General features: G+C 50.4%; 1 protein-coding gene across 1 annotated transcript; it reads right to left on the bottom strand.

Annotated features, from left to right (window-relative positions):
* Positions 1-3365: 3365 nt before the first annotated feature.
* Positions 3366-20272, bottom strand: Znf282 (zinc finger protein 282). The gene is made up of 8 exons (XM_090333489.1): positions 20048-20272; positions 14787-15206; positions 12879-13005; positions 12610-12729; positions 11328-11447; positions 9069-9182; positions 7214-7327; positions 3366-5865 (listed from the first exon to the last, which is right to left on the bottom strand). The coding sequence occupies exons 1-8, from the start codon at positions 20210-20212 to the stop codon at positions 5060-5062; spliced, it is 1986 nt and encodes a 661-aa protein (XP_090189615.1). The 5' UTR covers positions 20213-20272; the 3' UTR covers positions 3366-5059.
* Between the last annotated feature and the right edge of the window lie 277 nt (positions 20273-20549).

Raw genomic sequence — 20549 nt, 5'->3', positions numbered from 1 at the left:
AATGTGTGTGTTGTGTGTGTGTATGCACGTGTGTTGGTGGTGGTGATAGTGGTACTTAGTCCTGAACTCAAGGCCTGTGTGCAGTCCCTTAGCTTTTTTGCGCAAAATTGGCACTCTACCACTTGAATCACAGCTCCATTTCTGGGTTTTGTTTTGTTTTGTGTGTGTGTGTGTGTGTGTGTGTGTGTGTGTGTGTGTGTGTGATTTTTTTCCTGCTTGATTGGCTTCAAACTGCCACTCTTAGATCTCAGCCATTTAAATAGCTATATTTACAAGCATGAGCCACTGGCACCCAGCTAAGGCTTTGACTTTTTGCTACTACCATTCCATCATTATTGTGGGACAATAGTGGTTAATCCCATTGGTTTGTGTGGATTAAATGAATTCAAGTTGAATTTAGGACAGTGTCACAGAATACAGTCTCCAGAAGCGCTAGTGATTATTAGTATTTTACTTCAGCTCCTTCACAAAGTGACGTGGCTTTTACTATCTTAGTGCTCTTACTTTCCCACTGAGACATGAACCCTTCGTTGTAGGGGTGTTGTTAGAACTAGAATAAATAATTGATGTTAAGTGCTTCTATAGCTGCATTACTGGCATAGAGCAAATATTCACAAACAGGAAGTTTCTTGTTTCTGATTTGCTTTGGCATTTCCAAGATCCAAATTTTGTGCTACCTTGTATCACTTTGCATTTATCCTTTCCCTTCCTCACTGACATTTAAATGTTGACAGCTGCCTCTTGAAAAATTTGGGGTGTGTGTGTGTGTGTGTGTGTGTGTGTGTGTGTCTATGTGAACTCAGGGCCATGCACTCTCATTATTTTTTTTTGCTCAGTGCTGATTCTGCTCTACCATTTGAGCCACACCTCCAACAGCATTTTGAGCATTTTGTTGGTTAATTGAAGATGTCTCATATTTTTTCCCTCCAGGACAACTTTGAATCCCAGTCTTCAGATCGCAGCCTCTTGAGCAGGTGTGATTGCAGTTATGGCTCCTTGCTTCTGAATGGCTTCTTTGCCCAGGGCTCCTGTGATTTCTATCTGGTGTTATTGTGGCAAGCTAGAACATATCCAGCGTCCAGCCTCAGATACACACCCCCTTTCTAATGGCTTTATTCTCATATGTGCCTTTCTCTCCTGTTAGATTACAGGCCCAAAGAGGGCAAGGATTGAGTCTTTTTTTTTTTTTGGCAGTCCTGGGCCTTGAACTCAGGGCCTGAGCACTGTCCTTAGACTTTCTCAAGGCTAGCACTCTACCACTTAAGTCTCAGCACCGCTACTGGCTTTTTTCTATATATGTGGTACCGAGGAATTGAACCCGGGTCTTCGTGCATGCTAGGCAAGCACTCTACCACTAGGCCAAACTCCTGGCCCCATAAAGCAGCATCTTTTGAGGCGTCTGCCTGTAGCCAATAGTGTGGGGGCAGCTGCAGAAGGAAGGAAACTCATCTGCTGGAACTTCTAGGATGCGATGGGCAGAAAGTCAGAAACGATACACTGCTCCAAGGAAACAAATCATTTGGGAAATTGAATAGAAGCTCTGAGCAGTGAACAGTAAAAGTCTAGCAGGAAACACGTTTTACTCTTTGTGTACCTTTTGTTCTGTTTTGTCTGTTGTGGGACTTGAACTCTAGGGCTGGGCACTGTCCCTGAGCAATTCAGCACAAGGCTACCACCCTACCCCTTGAGCCACAGCACCACTTCCGGTTTTCTGGTCATTAAATGGAGATGAGAGTCTCACAGACTTTAGTACCCAGACTGGATTTGAACTGAGATCCTTAGTTCTCATCCTTCTGAGTAGCTAGAATTATAGGCATGAGCCACCGAGCATGGCTTGTGCGTCATTTTTTCCCGTTATTTTTTTTACTCCATGCAGTCCCCCCACACTTTTTATTTTTATTTTTTGCCAGTCCCAGGGCTTGAATTCAGGCCTGAGCTCTGTCCTTGGGCTTTCTTAAGGCTCAACCACTTGAGCCACAGCACCGTTGCTGGCTTTTTCTATGTATGTGGTAGAGAAGATGCTAAGCAAGCACTCTACCACCGGGCCAAACTCCCAGCCCCTGTGCAACCCTTTTTAAATTTAAAAGTTACTGTAAACAAAACCAAACCATTTTTCTGAGCCTGTAAGCCCAACACTTTGGAGGGAGAAGCAGGCGGTTCATAGTACAGCTGAGGACACAGTACAGTAGGCACAGTAGCTGAGGCTCCAGACCATTGTCTTGATTCTCTTTGGGAATCAGGTTCCTGAGAGTAAAATGGAAGGGTTGGGCGAAAGCTATGTGCTCAAGTATTTTTTTTTAATTTTTATTTTTTTGTGGGTCACGGGGCTTTAACTCTGTCTAGGTGCTGTCCCTGAGCTCTTCAGCTAAAGGCTACCACCCTACCCTTGAGCCAAGCCCCGTTTCCCGTTTTGTAGGGGTTAATTGGAGAGAAGAGTCTCTGGTTCTTTCGTGCCTCGGCTGGCTTTGAGCCTTAATCCCCAGATCTCAGCTCTCTTCGTAGTTAGGATTACAGGCGTGAGCCATGGCACCCGGCTGTGCTCAAGTATTTTAAGACCCTATTTTTTTTTTTCTCTCTAGTAGTAGGGTTTGAACTCGGGGCTTGGGAAATATCCCATAGCTCTTTACTCAACAATTTCCTTGAAACAAACCTCCCCCTCCAGCATTTTGATTAATTAAAGATATATCTCCTGCTCTGGTTTATTTCGAATTGTGATCCTCAGATCTCAGCCTCCTGAGTAGCTAGGATTACAAGCTTGAGCCCCAGGGTTAAATTTTCATTTCCAAAAACAACTGCTCCCTCATCCTCATACTTCCAACAGCCAAAACAATATGGATCTTTTTTTTTTTTTTTTTTTGCCAGTCCTGGGCTTGAGCTCAGGGCCTGAGCACTGTCCTTGGACTTTCTCAAGGCTAGAGCTCTACCACTTGAGCTTCAGCACCACTTCCGGCTTTTTTCTATGTATGTGGTACCGAGGAATCGAACCTGGGTCTTCATGCATGCTAGGCAAGCACTTTAACCACTAGGCCAAACTCCCGGCCCAACAATATGGATCTTACTTGCCATGATTTACTTATTTTCTGCCAGTCCTGGAGCTTGAACTCAGGGCCTGGACACTGTTCTTGGGCTTTCTCAAGGCTAGAGCTTTACCACTCGAGCCAGAGCACCACTGCCAACCTTTTCTGTGTATGTGATACCAAGGAATTGAACCCAGGGCTTTGTGCATGCTAGGCAAGCACCCTACCACTAGGCCACACTCCTGGTCTGGCCTATGCTTTTGAGAAGTTAGTCTCCTTGCAATCATCTTGATAGCTGAAGGTCCCCTTCTACTCTCCTGAATAGCATCTGTGTTCTGTTTTTCATCTTGACTGGTTCTCCTAAGATTAGCCTTCTTCAAAGAGCCCAATGAAGAAGAAGAAAAAAAAATCCATTCATTGAGGCTTTACTGTAGGATGCCACACTGGAGAGGCGTCCAACTTAGTGCACATGTAGTCTGCAATCTGGTTATCTTTTATTTAATCTCAAGAATTCCCTTTGCACAGCAAAAAGGGGTCTGAGGAAAGTCGGCACGGCACAGATGAGCATAGAGCAGAAGCAGGAGTGCTCACTCAGTGGCTGCCCATTATGCCCCTGGGCTGGGAGAGAAGCGGGATCCACAAGAGGTGCAAGAAAAGCATTTTTTTTTTTTTTGACGCAAACAAGGGTCCTGGGGCATGTCACCCCACCCCAGTGCCTGGCCATGCAAAATGCTGAAATGGAGACTGTAGCCCCTGGGACCACAGGGCTTGGAGCGCAGAGCGATGAACCAACACGAGAGGGAGTCCAAGGTGACTGCAGGGTTGGAGCGTGAGTAGGATCTGGGTCCATGTCCACGAGCATGGCCATTTGACGGATAGCACCAATTGGGAGACCCAGGGCAGGAGAGAGACTGAGGCTCAGACTCTAGCACCCACCTGCCCGGCCACCTGGGCAGACTTATCCCTTGGTGGCTGCTCTGGCAGCAGAGGTCTGTCCCTCACCCTCTGCCCTTCAGGAGGAGTGAATCATCCGGGAGTTCTGACCCAGGACACCGATGGCTCTGGAGGGCAGGCTCTGCTGTGTGTGGTGAGGATCTATTGCTGCCCGGTAACTGAGCAGGGGTGGGGATGGGAGGACAGGCTCCTGGGGGCACAGAGTGTGCCCAGGTGAGCTTAGCGGATCTTCCTGAGCCCAGGCCCAGGGCTGCGGCCCATCCATTCCCCGATCCCGGTTACCCCATGAATTGGCCCTGTGGCTTCTGGAATAGGGAGGGGAGGGGGGGACCACGGTGGCATTCAAGGGGGAGAGACCAGGAAGGCCAGGTGAGAGTGGTCTCTCAGGCCAAGGAGGTAGGCAGTGTGTGTGTGGCCGAGACACTGCGCTGGGCCTGCGCCCGGGTGTGGCTCTGCCACGCTCTTCTCGTCTGATCTTAAAGTACGTGATCTCACCTGTGTCTCACTTTACTCAGTCACCACGACAGGTCAATCCTACCCCACCTCTGGGAGGGGAGGTAGGCTCAGGGTGAAGATAGATAACGGATAGAAAACACTTTACAAAAGTAGAAAGCGCCCGCCGTTGGCGCTTGAGGCAGTGATGTCCCCCTTAGCGCGCGGCGCAGCTGGCCTCCGCTCCCGTTCCCCAGGGAGTCTCCGATCCTCGGGGTGGGGTTTCCTTCTTCCAGAAGGGTTCTGAGACCCTCGGGCCCCTGGTCAGGGTGGTCCCTGATCAGAATCTGCGGCCAGCGGGCACACCAGGGGGCCCGAGGGTCATGTCCAGCGACTCCGGCCTCCTTGCTGTCCCTCTGGCACCTTCCCCGACCATTCAGGCCACCCTCGGGGAATGAGCTGGCTGTCCACTCAGGCCGTGCCCCAGTCGTCCGACCCTCGGGGGTACCCTGTCTGAGTGCAATTCCCGTGCCAGATCTCCAACGGGAGGTGCGAAAAGGGCGGGGAGGGGCGCTGAGGACAGGACGGGGGCGGGTCCGCAGGAGGCGCCCCCCCCACACCCCCGATCGCCCCAGTCCAGCCCTCCCCGCCCAGCCCTAGTCCCTCTCGGGGGGCGGGGGCTGGAGAGGCCTGGGGGCGCCCACGCCGGGCCCCCCGCCGTGCACCCGCAGGTGGTCCTTGAGCGACTCCTTGTAGCGGAAGCTCTTGCCGCACTCGCCGCAGGCGTAGGGGCGCTCGCCGGTGTGGATGCGCTGGTGCTTGAGCAGGTTCTGCTTGCGGATGAAGCTCTTGCCGCACAGCGCGCACTGGAAGGGGCGCTCGCCCGTGTGCAGCCGCTGGTGGTTCTGCAGGTGCTCCTTGCGGCTGTAGGTCTTCTCGCACTCGGAGCACTTGTAGGGCCGCTCGCCGCGGTGCGTCATCTGGTGGCGGATGAGCCCCGAGTGGCAGTTGAAGCTCTTCTCGCACTCGGCGCACTCGTACGGCCGCTCCTTGGTGTGGCTGCGGTGGTGGATGATCAGGCTCTTGCGCACGCCGAAGCTCTTGCCGCACTCCGGGCACGAGTAGGGCTTGCTGCGCGCCCCCCCGTGCCCCAGCAGGCTCCGCCGCAGGCCGCTGGGGCAGCAGCTGCCGCAGCCCCCTCCTCCTCCTCCTCCTCCTCCTCCGGCCCCCGGGCCGCCCCCGCCGCCCGGGCCGCCCCCGGCTCCGCCCTCCCCACCCAGCGGGGCCGGGGCCTCGCCAGTGCTGCGCTCCCCGGGCAGCGTGGAGAAGCCGCCACCGTCGTCCAGCAGCCCGCGGCTGCCGGGGCCGCCAGGGTGCTCGGGCACGGGCAGCGGGGGCAGGCTCTGCTGGTGGGGCTGCGGAGGGGCAGGGGCTGCGTTCTTCACCAGCAACAGGCTGTCACCTGGGGGGGGACCGGAAAATGGACGCGTTGATGCCCATCCCTTCAGGATCCTACCCTGTTCTCCAGTGGCACCCAGTCCTAGTCCCTCTGGGTCTCAGTGTCTCTAAAAGTGAGGGGCCTGATTAGATGGATCAGATGACCACTGGTCATCTATATGGTTCTCTGGAGCACCAAACCAGAAGTGCTCAATCAGGAAAGTGTTCCAGGAGCTTCTGCTAGGCAGAAGTCACCTGCAGAGCCGACCCTGGCCTGGGGATTGCAAGAATTACTGATCTGGGGGCCGGGAGTTTGGCCTAGTGGTTAAAGTGCTTGCCTAGCATGCATGAAGACCCGGGTTCGATACCTCGGTACCACATACATAGAAAAAAAAAAAAGCCGAAAGTGGTGCTGAGGCTCAAGTGGTAGAGCTCTAGCCTTGAGAAAGTCCAAGGCCAGTGTTCAGGCCCTGAGCTCAAGCCCAGGACTGGCAAAAAAAAAAAAAAAAAAGAATTACTGATCTGGTGGTCAGTTGTCAGGTATTCTCTGCAGATTCTCTCAGTGGAAAGGAAAGACTGGGTCAGAATGTATCCAAAGTGCAAATCTGCTTTGAGAATTTCAATGCTGGGATCATCTGGGACCACAAACTCACACAGTTTACAGTTTGAACGTTGGTCCACAGAGCAGACGGGGGCAGCTGGGGTGGGGCAAGTCTCACCCAGTCTGAGGGTACCTGGTCCCTGACAGGGTTCTCTTGTCTCTTCATAATCTGCCTCCCCAGGGAATGGCTTCTGTCTCTGCAATGCATCCTAGGGGGGGGGGACAGGTCACAGCTCCATGCCTTGGGGGACAGCTGGGAGGAGTCAAGGCTCTGAATAGTGTCAGGATGGTAACACCTCCAGCCCTGTCCAAAAGGTCTCTATATCTAGGCATCTTCTTATGCCTCCCCTTCCATTTCCTCTCCAGTCTCCAGCTAGCATTTCTTCCTCCCTGCCTGGGAAGCTCCACTCTCTAATCAGGGCAGTTGGTGGAGGAACTGTGAAGAGGGTGGCTTGTAGCCACCCTTCTTAGGATTTGTTGCCCAGGGCCGGAGTGGAGATCACTTTTCTGACCATATCTGCCACATTTCCACCCCAAGCCCCAGGAATCTAACCAAGAGCTGCCATGCCACCAGTTAACACCCACAGATCTGCTTCAAAGAAGGGCTTCCACTGTCCACCCTGTGAGGATGGGTCCTCCACATTCCGGAGGCTGCCACCCCTGAACGGCTCTCTAACACTGGGGAGGCTGAAGCAAGCAACCCCCATTTCAGACCTCCGCCATTCAGCTCTACACAGAACAGCCCGGGTCCCTAGAGGTGTGAAGTACTCACTAGGGCCAGAGTCTAGTCCGAGTTCTCCTTCCATTGAGTCACGTGCGCCCCACGGGTATGGCTGCTCCTCCTGCTTGATCCAGGACAAAATGTCATGTGCTGAGATCAGAGATTCTGTTGACAGGAAAGAAAGCGGTCTTAGACTTTGGTCATTTTCCCCCAGCATCCCACTGATGGTTAAAAAAGCACTGCAGGGGCCAGGAGTTTGGCCTAGTAGTAGAGTGCTTGCCTCACATGCACGAAGACCTGGGTTCGATTCCTCGGTACCACATACATAGAAAAAAGCCAGAAGTGGTGCTGAGGTTCAAGTGGTAGAGCTCTAGCCTTGAGAAAGTCCAAGGACAGTGCTCAGGCCCTGAGCTAAAGCCGAGGACTGGCAAAAAAAACAAAACAAAACAAAAAAAACATTGCAAGGGCCCAGGGTGTAGCCTAGTAGTAGAGTGCTCACTTAGCATGAACAAAGCCCTGGGTTTGATTCCTTAGTACCACATACTGTCCAAGCATAGTGCCCAGGTCTGAAGTTCAAGCCCCAGGACTGGCAAAAACAAACAAACAAACAACAACAACAACAACAAAAAACCGTATTGCAAGCTAGGTACTGGCAACTCATGCTTATAATCCTAGTTACTCAGGAGGCTGAGATCTGAGGATTGAAGTTCAAAGCCAGCCTGTGCAGGAAAAAATCTATGAGACCCTTATTGCCAATTAGGCATAAAATGCCTAAGTTGTAGCTCATGTGGTAGTGTTAGCTTTGAGCAAAAATGCTCAGGGATAGCACCTAGGCCCAGAGTTTAAGCTATAGTACAAAAAATAAAGCAACCCCCTCCACCCAAAACAAAACCAAACATTGCATGCAGGGTCTCAACTCACAGGCATATTTCTATTTATGGAATTCTTTGCCTTCCTCGTGTGTGTGTGTGTGTGTGTGTGTGTGTGTGTGCGTGCGCGCGCGCGCGCACAATGTACTCTTGTGGTGGGACTTCAACACAGAACTTTACACTCTCATTCAGCTTTTCCACTTAAGGCTGGCACTCTACCATTTGAGCCACACCTCCGTTTTCAGCTTTTTGATGGTTAAGTGGAGGTAAGAGTCTTGCAGACATTTCCTGCCAGAGCAGGTTCTGAACCTTGATCTTCAGATCTCAGCCTCTTGATTGGATTACAGGTGTGAATCACCAGACCCCAGCCTACAGGCTCTTATTGCATGCTGTATTTTGAAGTGGCCAGAGAGGGGAAAAGTCGTCCTAAAGCCGAAACCAGGTCTCCTAACTATCCACGGAGCCCCATGGGACTGTGGGGCCAGGACAGGCCTGTAGAAAGCTCAGCTCAGCTGGGCCACAGTGCCATGGCATTCAGAAACTCAGAAACTCAGAAGCAGCAGCCAGAGCTCCCCAAGAGATGCCAAGGTGACTGTGATTCCATATCTTCCCAGTCCATCCATTCCTCCCTTGTCAAAGTAACAAACTGCAAGGACTCGTAGACTCTGCTGCTCACTCTCTCTACCTAGTATGGGATTAGGATGAACTTTAGTATCACAACTTCTAGAAGGATGACATGGACTTCTCTCAGCTTTGCAAATACTTATGAATCCATACACAGCCTGGGCAACTGAGCTTTCCTGAATTTCCTGACTTCCCAGAAATCTTTGGGGAGACACTGAATTAACAGCCACTCAAAAGAAATTCCAGAAAATATAAATCACTTTCTCACCTCCCGAAATATACACAAGCTTTTTGAATCTTGTGTATTTCGATGACTCAAAAAAACCATCAATGCTTAGGTGATTCACTGAGACAATAACTGATGGCTGGATGATTCCTGTGACCTAGAGATGTTGCTCTGACAGCTTTCTTACCTGAATTGGGGTCTGTGGGAATATCTCTCTCTGCCAAATCCTGCTGGTCCCATACACACTGTTGTTCCTCCTGCTTAATCCGAGACAACAGGTCCTGGGCAGAGATGGGTGAGTCTATTTGTGGAAACAAAAGCAGCAACAACTTCAGAAGACGTGAAATCATCTCTAGTATGTGTTTTGAGCAAATCTCTGATTTTATCCAATTCCATTTCCTTTAAGAATCAGGCATAACGGGGCCGGGAGTTTGGCCTAGCGGTTAAAGTGCTTGCCTAGCATGCATGAAGACCCGGGTTCGATTCCTCGGTACCACATACATAGAAAAAAGCCAGAAGTGGTGCTAAGGCTCAAATGGTAGAGCTGTAGCCTTGAGAAAGTCCAAGGACAGTGCTCAGGCCCTGAGCCCAAGCCCAGGACTGGCAAAAAAAAAAAAAAAAAAAAAAAAGAATCAGGCATAAGTATAACTAAATTATTATAATCAACGAAAGGTCGCAATCATTCTAGCCACAACTAATGGTGCTCTGGCTATAAATCACTAGACGTTACAAGGAAGTAAATTAATAAAGATTTAGACCACAGAGTCTGGCACCAGTGGCTTAACCCTGTCACTTAGCTACTCAGGTAGATGAGAGCTAAGGATTGTAGTTTAAAGCCAACTTTAGCAAGAAAGCCCAAGATTTTTTTTGCCTGTTCTGGGGCTTGAACTCAGGGCATGGGCACTGTCCCTTGGCTTCTTTTGCTCAAGGCTAGTGTTCTATCACTTGAGCCACAGAACTACTTCTGGCTTTTTCTGTGTATGTGGGTCAGGCCTGCAATACTAGCTACTCAGGAGGCTGAGACCTGAGGATCTGGGTTCAAAGTTAGCTCAGGCACTAAAGACCGTGAGACTTTTATCTTCAATTAACCACTAGAAAAATGGAGTGGCAGTGTGGGTCCAGGGGTAGGTCGGTAGCCTTGAGCTGAAGAGCTCAAGAACAGTGCCAAGGCCCAGAGTTCAAGCCCCATGACTGACCAAAAAAACCCCCAAAACAAAAAAAAACTACGGGACCAGGTTTAGGCCTTAAGTCCAACTTTCAGTATCAGTGTTTACACTCACAGACACATACACACACACACACACACACACAATTTCTCCATGCTCCAAAGACTTAATCTCCCAGAATGAAATCCTAATTGGATGAGACCTCTGTGGGACAAAAAGATCCTCATAAAGGACCTACCCAGAAAAACAACCTGCCATGAAACCATTCAGCATCACCATCTGAGTAGGACTCTTCTAAGATGAAGCATCTGTCTTCAGCAGTCTGTTAAACCTAATTTATCATCTGGCACCAGTGGATCATGTCTAAAATCCAAGCTACTTAGGATATGGAGATCCGAGGACTGAGGCTGAAAGCCAGATTGGGCAGGAAAAGTCCGTGAGACTCTTTATCTTCAATTAACCAACAAAAACCTAGAAGTGGAGCTGTGGCTCAAGTAGTACAGTGCCAGTCTTGATGACAAAAGCTAAGGGACAGCACCCAGGCCCTGAGTTCAAATGCAGTAGCAGCACAAAGAGGGGAGTGAGTTGGGGTAAGCAGATGGACAGATATAGAGCAACTTTAAGGAAGAACAAAACCCAGCTGGGTGCCAATGGCCCATGACCGTAATCCTAGCTACTCAGGAGGCTGAACTATGAAAATTCTTTTCTTTTAGTGTTCTTCCCCCCCACCCCCCCAGTTCTGGGGCTTGAACTCAGGGCCTGAGTACTGACTTTGGGATTTCTCAAGACTAGAGCTCTACCACTTAAGTCAAAGCAGCACTTCCAGTTTTTTCTATATATGTGGTACCTAGGAATTGAACCTGGGTCTTCATGCATGCTAAGCAAGCACTCTACCACTAGGCCAAACTCCCGGCCCTCATTTATTTATTTATTTATTTTATTAAAGAATTTATTAATGTTGATTTTTTATATCATCTCATTTATTTTTTAGTGTGTTACTAAGGAATCGAACCGAGGGCCTCATGCGTGCTAGATAAAGCACCCCATCACTAAGCCACATTTCTAGCCCCTTGGAGACTCTTTTTTGTTGTTGTTATTGGTTGTGGGGCTTGAACTCTGGACCTAGGCGCTGTCCCTGAGCTCTTTAGCTCAAGGCTAGTGCTCTATAACTCTGAGCCTCAGCATCACTTCTGGATTTCTGATGGGTAATTGGCGATAGTTTCATGCACTTACAACCCTCCTTTCCCCTCCTGGAGCAGATGGCTATCTGGCTCACTCACCGGTGATGGATTCTGAGGGGATAGCTCTTTCCTCCAGGTTGCGCTGGCTCCGCACACACCCGGCTTCCTCCCGCTTCACCTGGGAGGGCACGTCCTGTGCAGGTACCAGTGGCTCAGCTCCTAGAGACAGAGATGTTTTTCTGTATGCTGGTCAGCAGGAAGTTCTGGGGCCAGGGGAATGGGATGAGAGGACCCTAAAGAGCAGGAAACCCCAAGAATGGAGAACCAACATCCAAGAAAAAGAGACAGACAGCAAACTGATTTGTCCTTGTTTTTTTTTTTTGCTACTGTAGAAAACACACTATGCATATATGATTATGATGTAGACAGCTGGGCAATGAAGCAGAGTAAGCCCTGATCTAGCACACCTCTGTAAGCATAAAAGTCAACAATAAATCCTAAGATCCATGAAACAGCCTTTATTTTTTCTGGTATTGTATGTAGTAGCTCCTGGCAGGAGATAACTCAGGCAACAGAAAATATATTAGGAGAGGAACCTGAAGGTGGAAATTCTGGTTTCAATTCTGTTACCAACTTGGTGTCTGAGTCATTTTGCCTCTTGGGGTTTCAATCTGTCTGTTTCATTTATAAAGTAAGGGTAGTGACACTGTTGAGGTTCTGGTGAACAGAAGGTGAGAAGCTTAATACTGGTATTGTAACCACAGCAGCTGAACCAAACATCTGCAATGCCAGATAAAGGAGAGGAAAGAATGAGTGAAAGGAAATGCCCACCACAAGCAAATCCAGAGACAGAAAGCAGATTCTTGTTTGGGGAGAAGAAGACTGCGAAGTGACAGCCCACGGCAACTGGACATCTCACAAAGAAACTTTTAACTTACACACATATATTTAGATATTTACATCTCTCCATCTAGCTTAACTGTGAGTGCAGCACTACATTGCGCTTTTTTTTTTGCCAGTCCTGGGCTTGAGCTCAGGTGCTGAGCCTTGTCCTTGGGCTTTCTCAAGTCCACAGCACCACTTCTGTCTTTTTCTATGTATGTGATACTGAGGAATCGAACCTGGGTCTTTGTGCATGCTAAGCAAGCACTCTACCACTAGGCCAAACTCCCAGCCCCGCTACCTTGCTTTAACGAAGCAAAAGACTAATTAACCATACTGCAGTTTCAGGCCACGGTATTTTCCTGTTAAGTGATTATCAAATTTGTATCACACTGCTTCCTTCTTGACTGTATGTAATCGTCTGCCAGCATGGTATATGGGGCATCTAGCTCTCCTGTCTGGCCCTTGGAGATCTGGCCCTATCTTCAACAGCCATTACCTGTATCTGCTTCTACTGGGACTTCTCTCTCTTCGGGGTGTCGTTGCTCCCACATACAAGGCTCTTCTCTGGGCTCCACCTGGGCGGGAACATCTGTCTTGGGCCCTGGGCCCTCTGCATCTAAAAGTGAGATGGGAAGGACAGAAGGGCTGTGTGAAGTTGAGCAGTAAATTCTAATGCAGGGCACTGGAAGAGCGCTTCACTTTCTACCTCCCCATCTCTCCTTGCCCACTTCTGCACTGACAGCAGTTACAGGAAGGCATTCTTACCCAGGGACATCAGAGTTTTGTAGTTTTCCTTAACAAGGTTATTGTAAAGTTCCTTCTGCCACTCGTCCAAGTTCTTCCACTCATCCTCAGAGAAGTAGACAGCAATGTCCACAAACGTCACGGGGACCTGGGCCAACAAGAATTTTAGTCTAGCGTCGTCTACTGTTCCTTATCTCCTTTATCTGTGAGCCACAGGCATCAGGTCAGCATAGAGTCTGGCCTTTGTTCCCCATATCCCATGCTCAGAACCCCAGCTCATATTAATCCATGAAATCAGAGCTCTCCATTCATCAACCTTCTTGGGTTTTCAGCAGCAATGTTTTCAACAGTGGGAATCAGAGCCGTAAAGCCCTGTGATAAAACTTGTATTTCATGGGGCCGGGAGTTTGGCTTAGTAGTAGAGTGTTTGCCCAGCATCCTTGAAGACTGAGGTTTGATTCCTTAGTACCACATACACAGAAAAAGCCACAATGATGCTGTGGCTCAACTAGTAGAGCTCTAGCCTTGAGGAAGGCCCAAGGACAGTGCTCAGGCCTTGAGTTCAGGCCCCAGGACTGGCAAAAACAAAACAAAAACCTTGTATTTCAGGTCAGGATACTGGTGTATACATAGGTGACATTTTTGTCACTAAAACATATAAAAATCCAAAGGCACCTGCAATAGCTCTTGGATGAGCCGTCTTTATGCGGAAGTTTCTCCATAGCCTGACTCACAGCCACCATCAGTCACTTGTTGCTACAGGGACTGACATATGAGGAGTCCATCTATATCCATTTTCATTGTTTCCGGCAGGCTTTCTCCTTGGACCACATTGTTCGAATAGTTTCACTTCCCTGATTTACCACTGAGGTTTCCCCTGTGACCAGTCTCCCTTCCTACACATGTCACATCCCCACTGAACTTGCTTCTCACTCTTATACTAAAATCCAATCCTTTGACTTTCCCTATCTCCTAGTCTTTGTCCATTAGTCCTTGTGTAAGTCCAGGGCCAAAGCTGGCCCATGTGGAACAGATTTGGAAAGAGCCAGCAGATAAACAGGTCAACAGATCTTGGCCCATAGCCCAATCAGTGATCAGAAGCCTTACAACAACTATAAATGTCAGCCCTCACACCAGGTGCACAAAACTGTGAGGTTGAAGCCAGGCAGAATGGCTCACGCCTAGAATCCTAGCTACTTAGGAGGCTGAGATTTGTGGATGGTGGTTCAAAACCAGTCTGATCAGAGAGACATTTGTCTTCAGTTAACCACCAAAAAGCTGGAAGTAGAGTTGTGGTCCAAGTGGAAGGGTGACAGCCTTGAGTGAAAAAGCTAAGGGGCAGGCCCTAAGTGCAAGCTCCATGCCAGCACATGCCTGACCCACTCCAAAAAGAAATGGCATTCCCCAAGGCAGGTGCACAAAACTGCCCGGATGCCCTATGCAGATGGGATATGCATACCTGTGTGCTTCCCATACAGCTTTAGAAAGTGGAACTACAATTTAGACCACCAGATTGGGCAAATCTCCAGCTGGGGAAAAACCAAGCTAATAGAATACAAACCACAGAATTCTACAATCAACCTTGGTCTTAAACTCATACTGCCTGCTCTGCTGCTGATACTTCAGTAAGTTCCTGGGGAAGTCTGTGGCAAACTTCATTCTCCCAAGACCTTACTCTGGCCTTCCTTATCTCCTGGTTCTCTATGATCTCAGGAGGATGTTGGCAAGCTCCTACCTTGCCCTTTCCTTCTAATATACATCGTCATCTCTCCTCCACCTCCTCCTTTTGAAAAGTTAACCCATTGATTATGTTTTCTTTTACCCATTAGTAAACAGGGAACCAGTGATGCCTGGAAGGCTTAACAAGATGCAACCACCTGTTCACCTATGCAGTTCCTTACCTCCACCTGCCCCTGGATTGTCACTTACCTTGGGGGCCTCGCCCTTGGTGCCCGGGGGCAGCCGCAGGACCCAGAAGTTCCTGTTTCTCAGCAGGTTCTCCAGGTTCTCCAGGCGCCGCTGCAGCAGCCCGTACTCCTGCAGCAGGGTCCCCAGCACGGCCCACTTGCCCTCCATGTGGTTCCCGAACTCCACGGCAGTCTTCTCACAGTCGGCCAGCTTCTTCTCAGCTGTCCCCGTGCGTCCCTCCAGGTTTAGTAGCTGGCTGGCCTGGGCATCCACCTTCCTCTCCACAGCCTGAATGGCAGCCACCACGGTCCAGAGTGAGATCTCCGCCGTGGGTAACTGGGGCTCCCGCATCATGCGGTCAGGGAAGACGGGGGCCCTATCTGGGAAGGGGGGGAACTGAAAAGGCATAGGTCGTCGAGCATCCATGTCCCACTCTTGAGCCTGTGTGAAGAGAAAAAAGAGACAGCCAGGGATAAGACAATATGTAAGAATCCAGGTGCACGTGTTGATACCCATAATCCTCCTCAAGAAACTGAGATCTGAGGCTCATGGTTCAAAGCCAGCCCGGGCAGACAAAACTTCAAGACTCATCTCCAATTACTCTGCAAAAGCTGGCTGCTTAGAACACTGTGAGCAAGAAAGCCAAGCAAAGCATGAGGTTCTGAGTTTAAGCCCAACGAGACACACACACACACACACAGAATACGTGTAAAGGAGAAGGGGAAGGTGACTTAACACAAGGAGGGGAAGGTGACTTAACACAAGGAATAATTAATTAAATGTCACACTCTCATTCTACCAAGATCCTGCCATGGTAGGGCATTAATGAGACCCATGTTCATTAATGTCTCTCGAAATAACCAGCCAGTCCATCATCCAACTAACCCCTCTCCCATTTCCTGTCTATAGGAGTCAGGCTGTTGAACCTAACTTGACCCATGGCAAATCAAGGTCATAGAACCTCACCTAAAGTTGCACAGGGCTCGGGCTGGGAATGTGACTTAGTGGTAGAACGTTTGTTTAGCATACGTGAAGCCCTGGGTTCGATTTCTCAGTACCACATACACAGAAAAACAAACAAACAAACAAAAAGTGGTGCTGTGGCTCACGTGGTAGAGTGCTAACCTTGAGCGAAAGTTCAGGGACAGTGCTCAGGCTTTGAGTTCAAGTCTTAGGACTGATTTTTAAAAAAAAGACAAGGTGGCACATGCCTATAATCCTAGCTATTAAGGAGGATGAGATCTGAGGATCCTGGTTCAAAGCAAGCCTGAGTGCTAAAGTCCTAGAAACTCTTTTTTTTTTTTTTTTTTTTTGCCAGTCCTGGGCTTGAGCTCAGGGCCTGAGCACTGTCCTTGGACTTTCTCAAGGCTAGAGCTCTACCACTTGAGCCTCAGCACCACTTCCAGCTTTTTTGTATGTATGTGGTACCAAGGAATCGAACCCAGGTCTTCCCGCATGCTAGGCAAGCACTTTAACCACTAGGCCAAACTCCCGGCCCTCCTAGAAACTCTTATCTCTAATTAACCACTAGGAAAAAAAAAAGGTCGGGGGGAGAGTGGTGCTGTGCCTCAAGGGGTAGGATGGTAGTATTGAGCAGAAGAGCTCAGGGACAAGCACCCAGGCCCAGAGTTCAAGTCCCATGACCCATAGGAGGAAAAAAGTCACAGATACCTTGGGGCCAGGAGTTTGGCCTAGTGGTTAAAGTGCTTGCCTAGCATGCATGAAGACCCGGATTCAATTCCTTGGTACCACATATAGAAAAAAAAAAAAAAGCCAGAAGTGGTGCTGAGGCTCAAGTGGTAGAGCTCTAGCCTTGAGAAAGTCCAAGGACAGTGCTCAAGCCCAGGACTGGCAAAAAAAAAAAGTCTCAGATACCTATTCAGTCCAGAATAGCTGCTTTCTTTATTGACTAGACTTAATGATAAACTCTGCCTCAAGATTTTTTGTTTTTGTGGGTCATGGGGCTAGAACTCCACTTGGGCTGGCCCTGTCTCAGAGCTCTACAGGTCAAGGTTACCACCCTACCCCTGGGCCTGGGCACTGTCCCTGAGTTTTTCTGCTCAAGGCTACCACCCTACCCTAGAGCCAAGCCCAACTTCCATTTTCTAGAGGTTAATTGGAGATAAGAGTTTCAGGGCTTTTTGTGCTTAAACTGGCTTTGAACCTCGATCCTGGATCTCAGATATCAGCCTCCTGAGTAGCTAGGATTATAGGCGTGAGCCACCACCCCAGGTTCTGCCTCAACTTTTTTTGCCTCAAGTTAAGCGCATAGCTGGTCATCCTCAGAGCACCGGCCCAAGGGCCACAGGCAACAGACACTTTGCAAACCAAGAAAGTGACCAAAATACCCAAGCTAAGGGCCACATTAAGTAGTTCGTATTTGTGTGTGTATGTGTGTGTGTGTGTGTGTGTGAGAGAGAGAGAGAGAGAGAGAGAGAGAGAGAGAGAGAGAGAGAGAGAGAGAGAGAGAGAGAGGAGAGAAGCAGTCCTAGGCTTGAGGCTTGATCTCAGGGCCTAGACATTGTCCCTGAGCTTTTTTCTTTCTTTTTTTTTGGCTCAAGGCTAGCATTCTATCACTTAAGCCACAGCCCTACATCTGGCCTTTTTTTTGTCGTTGGTTGTGGGGCTTGAACTCTAGGCCTGGATGCCGTCTCTGAGCTCTTCAGCTCAAGGCTAGCACTCTACCACTTGCACCACAGCAACACCAGCAGTTTTCTATGGTTAACTGAAGACTTTTGTGCCCAGGCTGCCTTTGAACCACGACCATCAGATCTCAGCCTCCCGAGTGCCCGGGAACCCAGGATTGCAGGTGTGAGGTACCAGTGCCTAGCTTCAGTAGATTGGGCTCTATACCTTAGTGCTTTTTTTTTGTCAGTTGTGGGACTTGAACTCTGGGCGTAGGCATTGTTCCTAAGCTCTTCTGCTCAAGGCTACCACCCTACTCGAGCCACAGCCCCACTTCCCATTTCTGGTGGTTAACTGGAGAGAAGAGTATCACTGACTTGACTGTCCCAGCTGGCTTTGAACCTCAGATCTCAGCCTTCTGAGTAGCAACCTCGGCTGGCATGTCCCTTAGTTTTTTCACTCAATGCTAGTCTTCTACTGTATAAGCCAGCTTTTTGCTGGTTAATTGAAGATAAACTTTCTGGCTTCAAACTATGATCTCAGATGTCAGCCTCTTGAGCAGCTAAATTATGAGAATAAACCACCAATGCCCAGCTTTTATTTTTTTTTTTAACTATCTTCTCAGAACTATTTTGCAAAATAAAAATGAATTTACTGGGAGGGACTGGGAGAGAGGGAACAAAAGGAAGACACTATGTAAATGAAATGTACTCATTACCTAACTCCTGTAATTGTAATCCCTCTGCACATGACCTTTAAAATAACAATACAGTAGTCAGGTGTGGTGGCTCACACCTGTAATTTCAGCTACTCTGGAGGCTGAGATCTGAGGATCCTGGTTCAAAGCCAGCCCAGGCACTAAAGAACCTCTAAAAAATGAGAGTTCATGCCCCACAACCAACAAAATAAATAAAATAACAATGAAGTAAATATTTTAAAAACGGATTTACTAAAAAGTTACTCATTAGAGAGGAGGACGAGATACCTTTCACTTCTACCTGAGCTGAGAGTTAAAGCTCTGGGTCTGTCCCTGCTTCCTAGAGAGGGATGTCTCATGGCATAGGGCCTCTCCCCACCCCACCCCTTTTCTTTTTTTGATGGGTCATGGGACTTAAACTTGGCCCGAGTTCTGTCCCTGAGCTCCTCAGCTCAAGGCTATCTCCCTACCCTTGAGCCAAGCCCCACTTCCCATTTTCTAAAGGTTAATTGGAGATAAGAGTCTTAGGTCCTTTTGTGCCTGAGCTGGCTTTGAACCTAGATCCTCCCCCCTTTTATCTTCCTGCACTCACCTTCTATCTGGAAGATGAGGCCAGGTAGGGGCAAGTTGGTAGCTGAACCCTTTGGCCAACAGAGGAGAATGGGGAGTTGCCACAGTTTGTTGGTGATCTGGGAATGGGGGCCATAATACACTAGCACCCAGGACTTGCAGAATGGTGACACAGGCTGATGACTGACCTTCCCACATGGGACAGAAGGAAGTGTCCCTTTTTGTTTATGGTGCTGCTGTGGCTGCTGCAGAAACCCTCAGCTTGTGCAAAGTGGAGTCTGTCTGGGGCAGGACCTTTGATATCATGCAGCTATACATTCCCAAACTCAGAGAAGCTGTGACAGCCAGAGGACTAACTCAGTCTTAAGAATCCCCTCCCTCACATGAGAAAGAATAGCAGGTCCATGGGAAGGCCAGCCTCTGCTGGGTAAGAGACAGCTCTGTTTCCATCTTTGCTCTCATCAAGGCCTTAACTGGTCCTACCTTGGAGAAGGCAATAGGGATGACACAAGTTTACGAAGTCAAGGGCCACTTGGGTTTCAAAGGTTTACAAAAAATGATCAAAGATGACCCAGGCCCTCCCCGCTGACTTGTAACAATCCAGAGAATCAGCTGGGAGGAGAGGGGCTGTGCAAAGTCTATGGAGGACAGCTCTAAGACACCCCTGTGAGGAAGTGCTCCGGCCTCTCCCTTCCCTGTGCTAAGACACTGGTTCTCAAACGACCATAGCATGGCTCACCCTTCACCCCGGGGGGACTTAAGGGCTCTGGCCTAGGTCTTGGACTTCCTCAGATGTTTTAGAAGCTGATCAGGGGATTCCCTATGCAGCCAAGTTTGACAGCCTAAGTCCTCTCCCGGGGTCTCTTTCCTGGATCACCCCCAGGGCAGAAGGAAAAGTGCATCCATCGGTGGCCTTGCAGAGGGATGCCAATGAGATACTGTAAAATCTTTTTTGTCAAACTAGCTACAGTGTAAACATGGATGTGGTATTCTTCTCCAGCCAGGCCTGCCGGTCCCCCCCACCCCCCATACACACACACACACACCACGGCTCGCCTGACGCCAATGGGAGCCTTGGCTCGGATCTGAGAAGGGCTCTTGGCCCAGGCAGGTCCCGGCGGGCACCGGGCCCGGGCGGGGACGGGTAGGTGCTGGGCGATCGCGGGGCCTGCCACCCGCTCGGGGCCTACGTCGGGGCCCGCTCCGTGCGCCCGCCCAGGGCCGGGCCCGGGCGCGGGCCGAGGCCAGCGCGCAGCACCCCACGGCACTGCGCGCCCCGGGCACCGCACGACGGCCCCGGGCGCGGCGGGGCCCCCCAGGCCCCCAGGCCCCGCCCCGCCCCCATGGCGGCCGCCGCCGCGGCCATGGCGCCCGCGGGGGCTGCACCCACCTGCATGGGCGGCATTCCCTCGGCCATTTCCCCGCGCAGCGCCGGCTCCTGGTGGCAGACCTCGTCGGGGGGCAGCGCCTGGGCCCAGCTCCAGCCGCCGCCGTCCAGCCCCAGGCCCTGGATGCCCAGCTGCTGAGGCTGCGGCCGTGTTGACACAAACTGCATCCTGGGAGCGCTGCTTCCCCGCTCGGGCCGGCCAGGGAGAGGAAGAACGTTCTCCGGGCGCCTTCCCCCTCGCCGGGGCCGGACAGCTCCATCTACAGCCCGTAGGAGCGAACAGTCCCCGTCGGCGGCGCTCCCCGCCCTCCGCCGCCGCGCGCCAGCCAATGGCCTGGGCGCTCCCGCCCGCCGGCGCGCACGCGGGGCCGGCCCGGGCCGACGCGCGGGGGTCGCCGCGACCCCACCGCCCGCCCCGGGGGGTGGCCTGGCTTCAGGTCCTCGGCCACAGAGGGCCCCGGAGCGTGCGGGGACTCGGCTGACGCCTAGGCTGCGGACGTGTGCA

This window comes from Megascapheus bottae, chromosome 5 (genome assembly GCF_031878675.1).
Source record: "Megascapheus bottae isolate mThoBot1 chromosome 5, mThoBot2.hap1, whole genome shotgun sequence".
Lineage (NCBI taxonomy): Eukaryota > Metazoa > Chordata > Mammalia > Rodentia > Geomyidae > Megascapheus > Megascapheus bottae.
The sequence above is the reverse complement of the archived record's forward strand: the minus strand, read 5'-3'. Positions and strand labels throughout refer to the sequence as shown.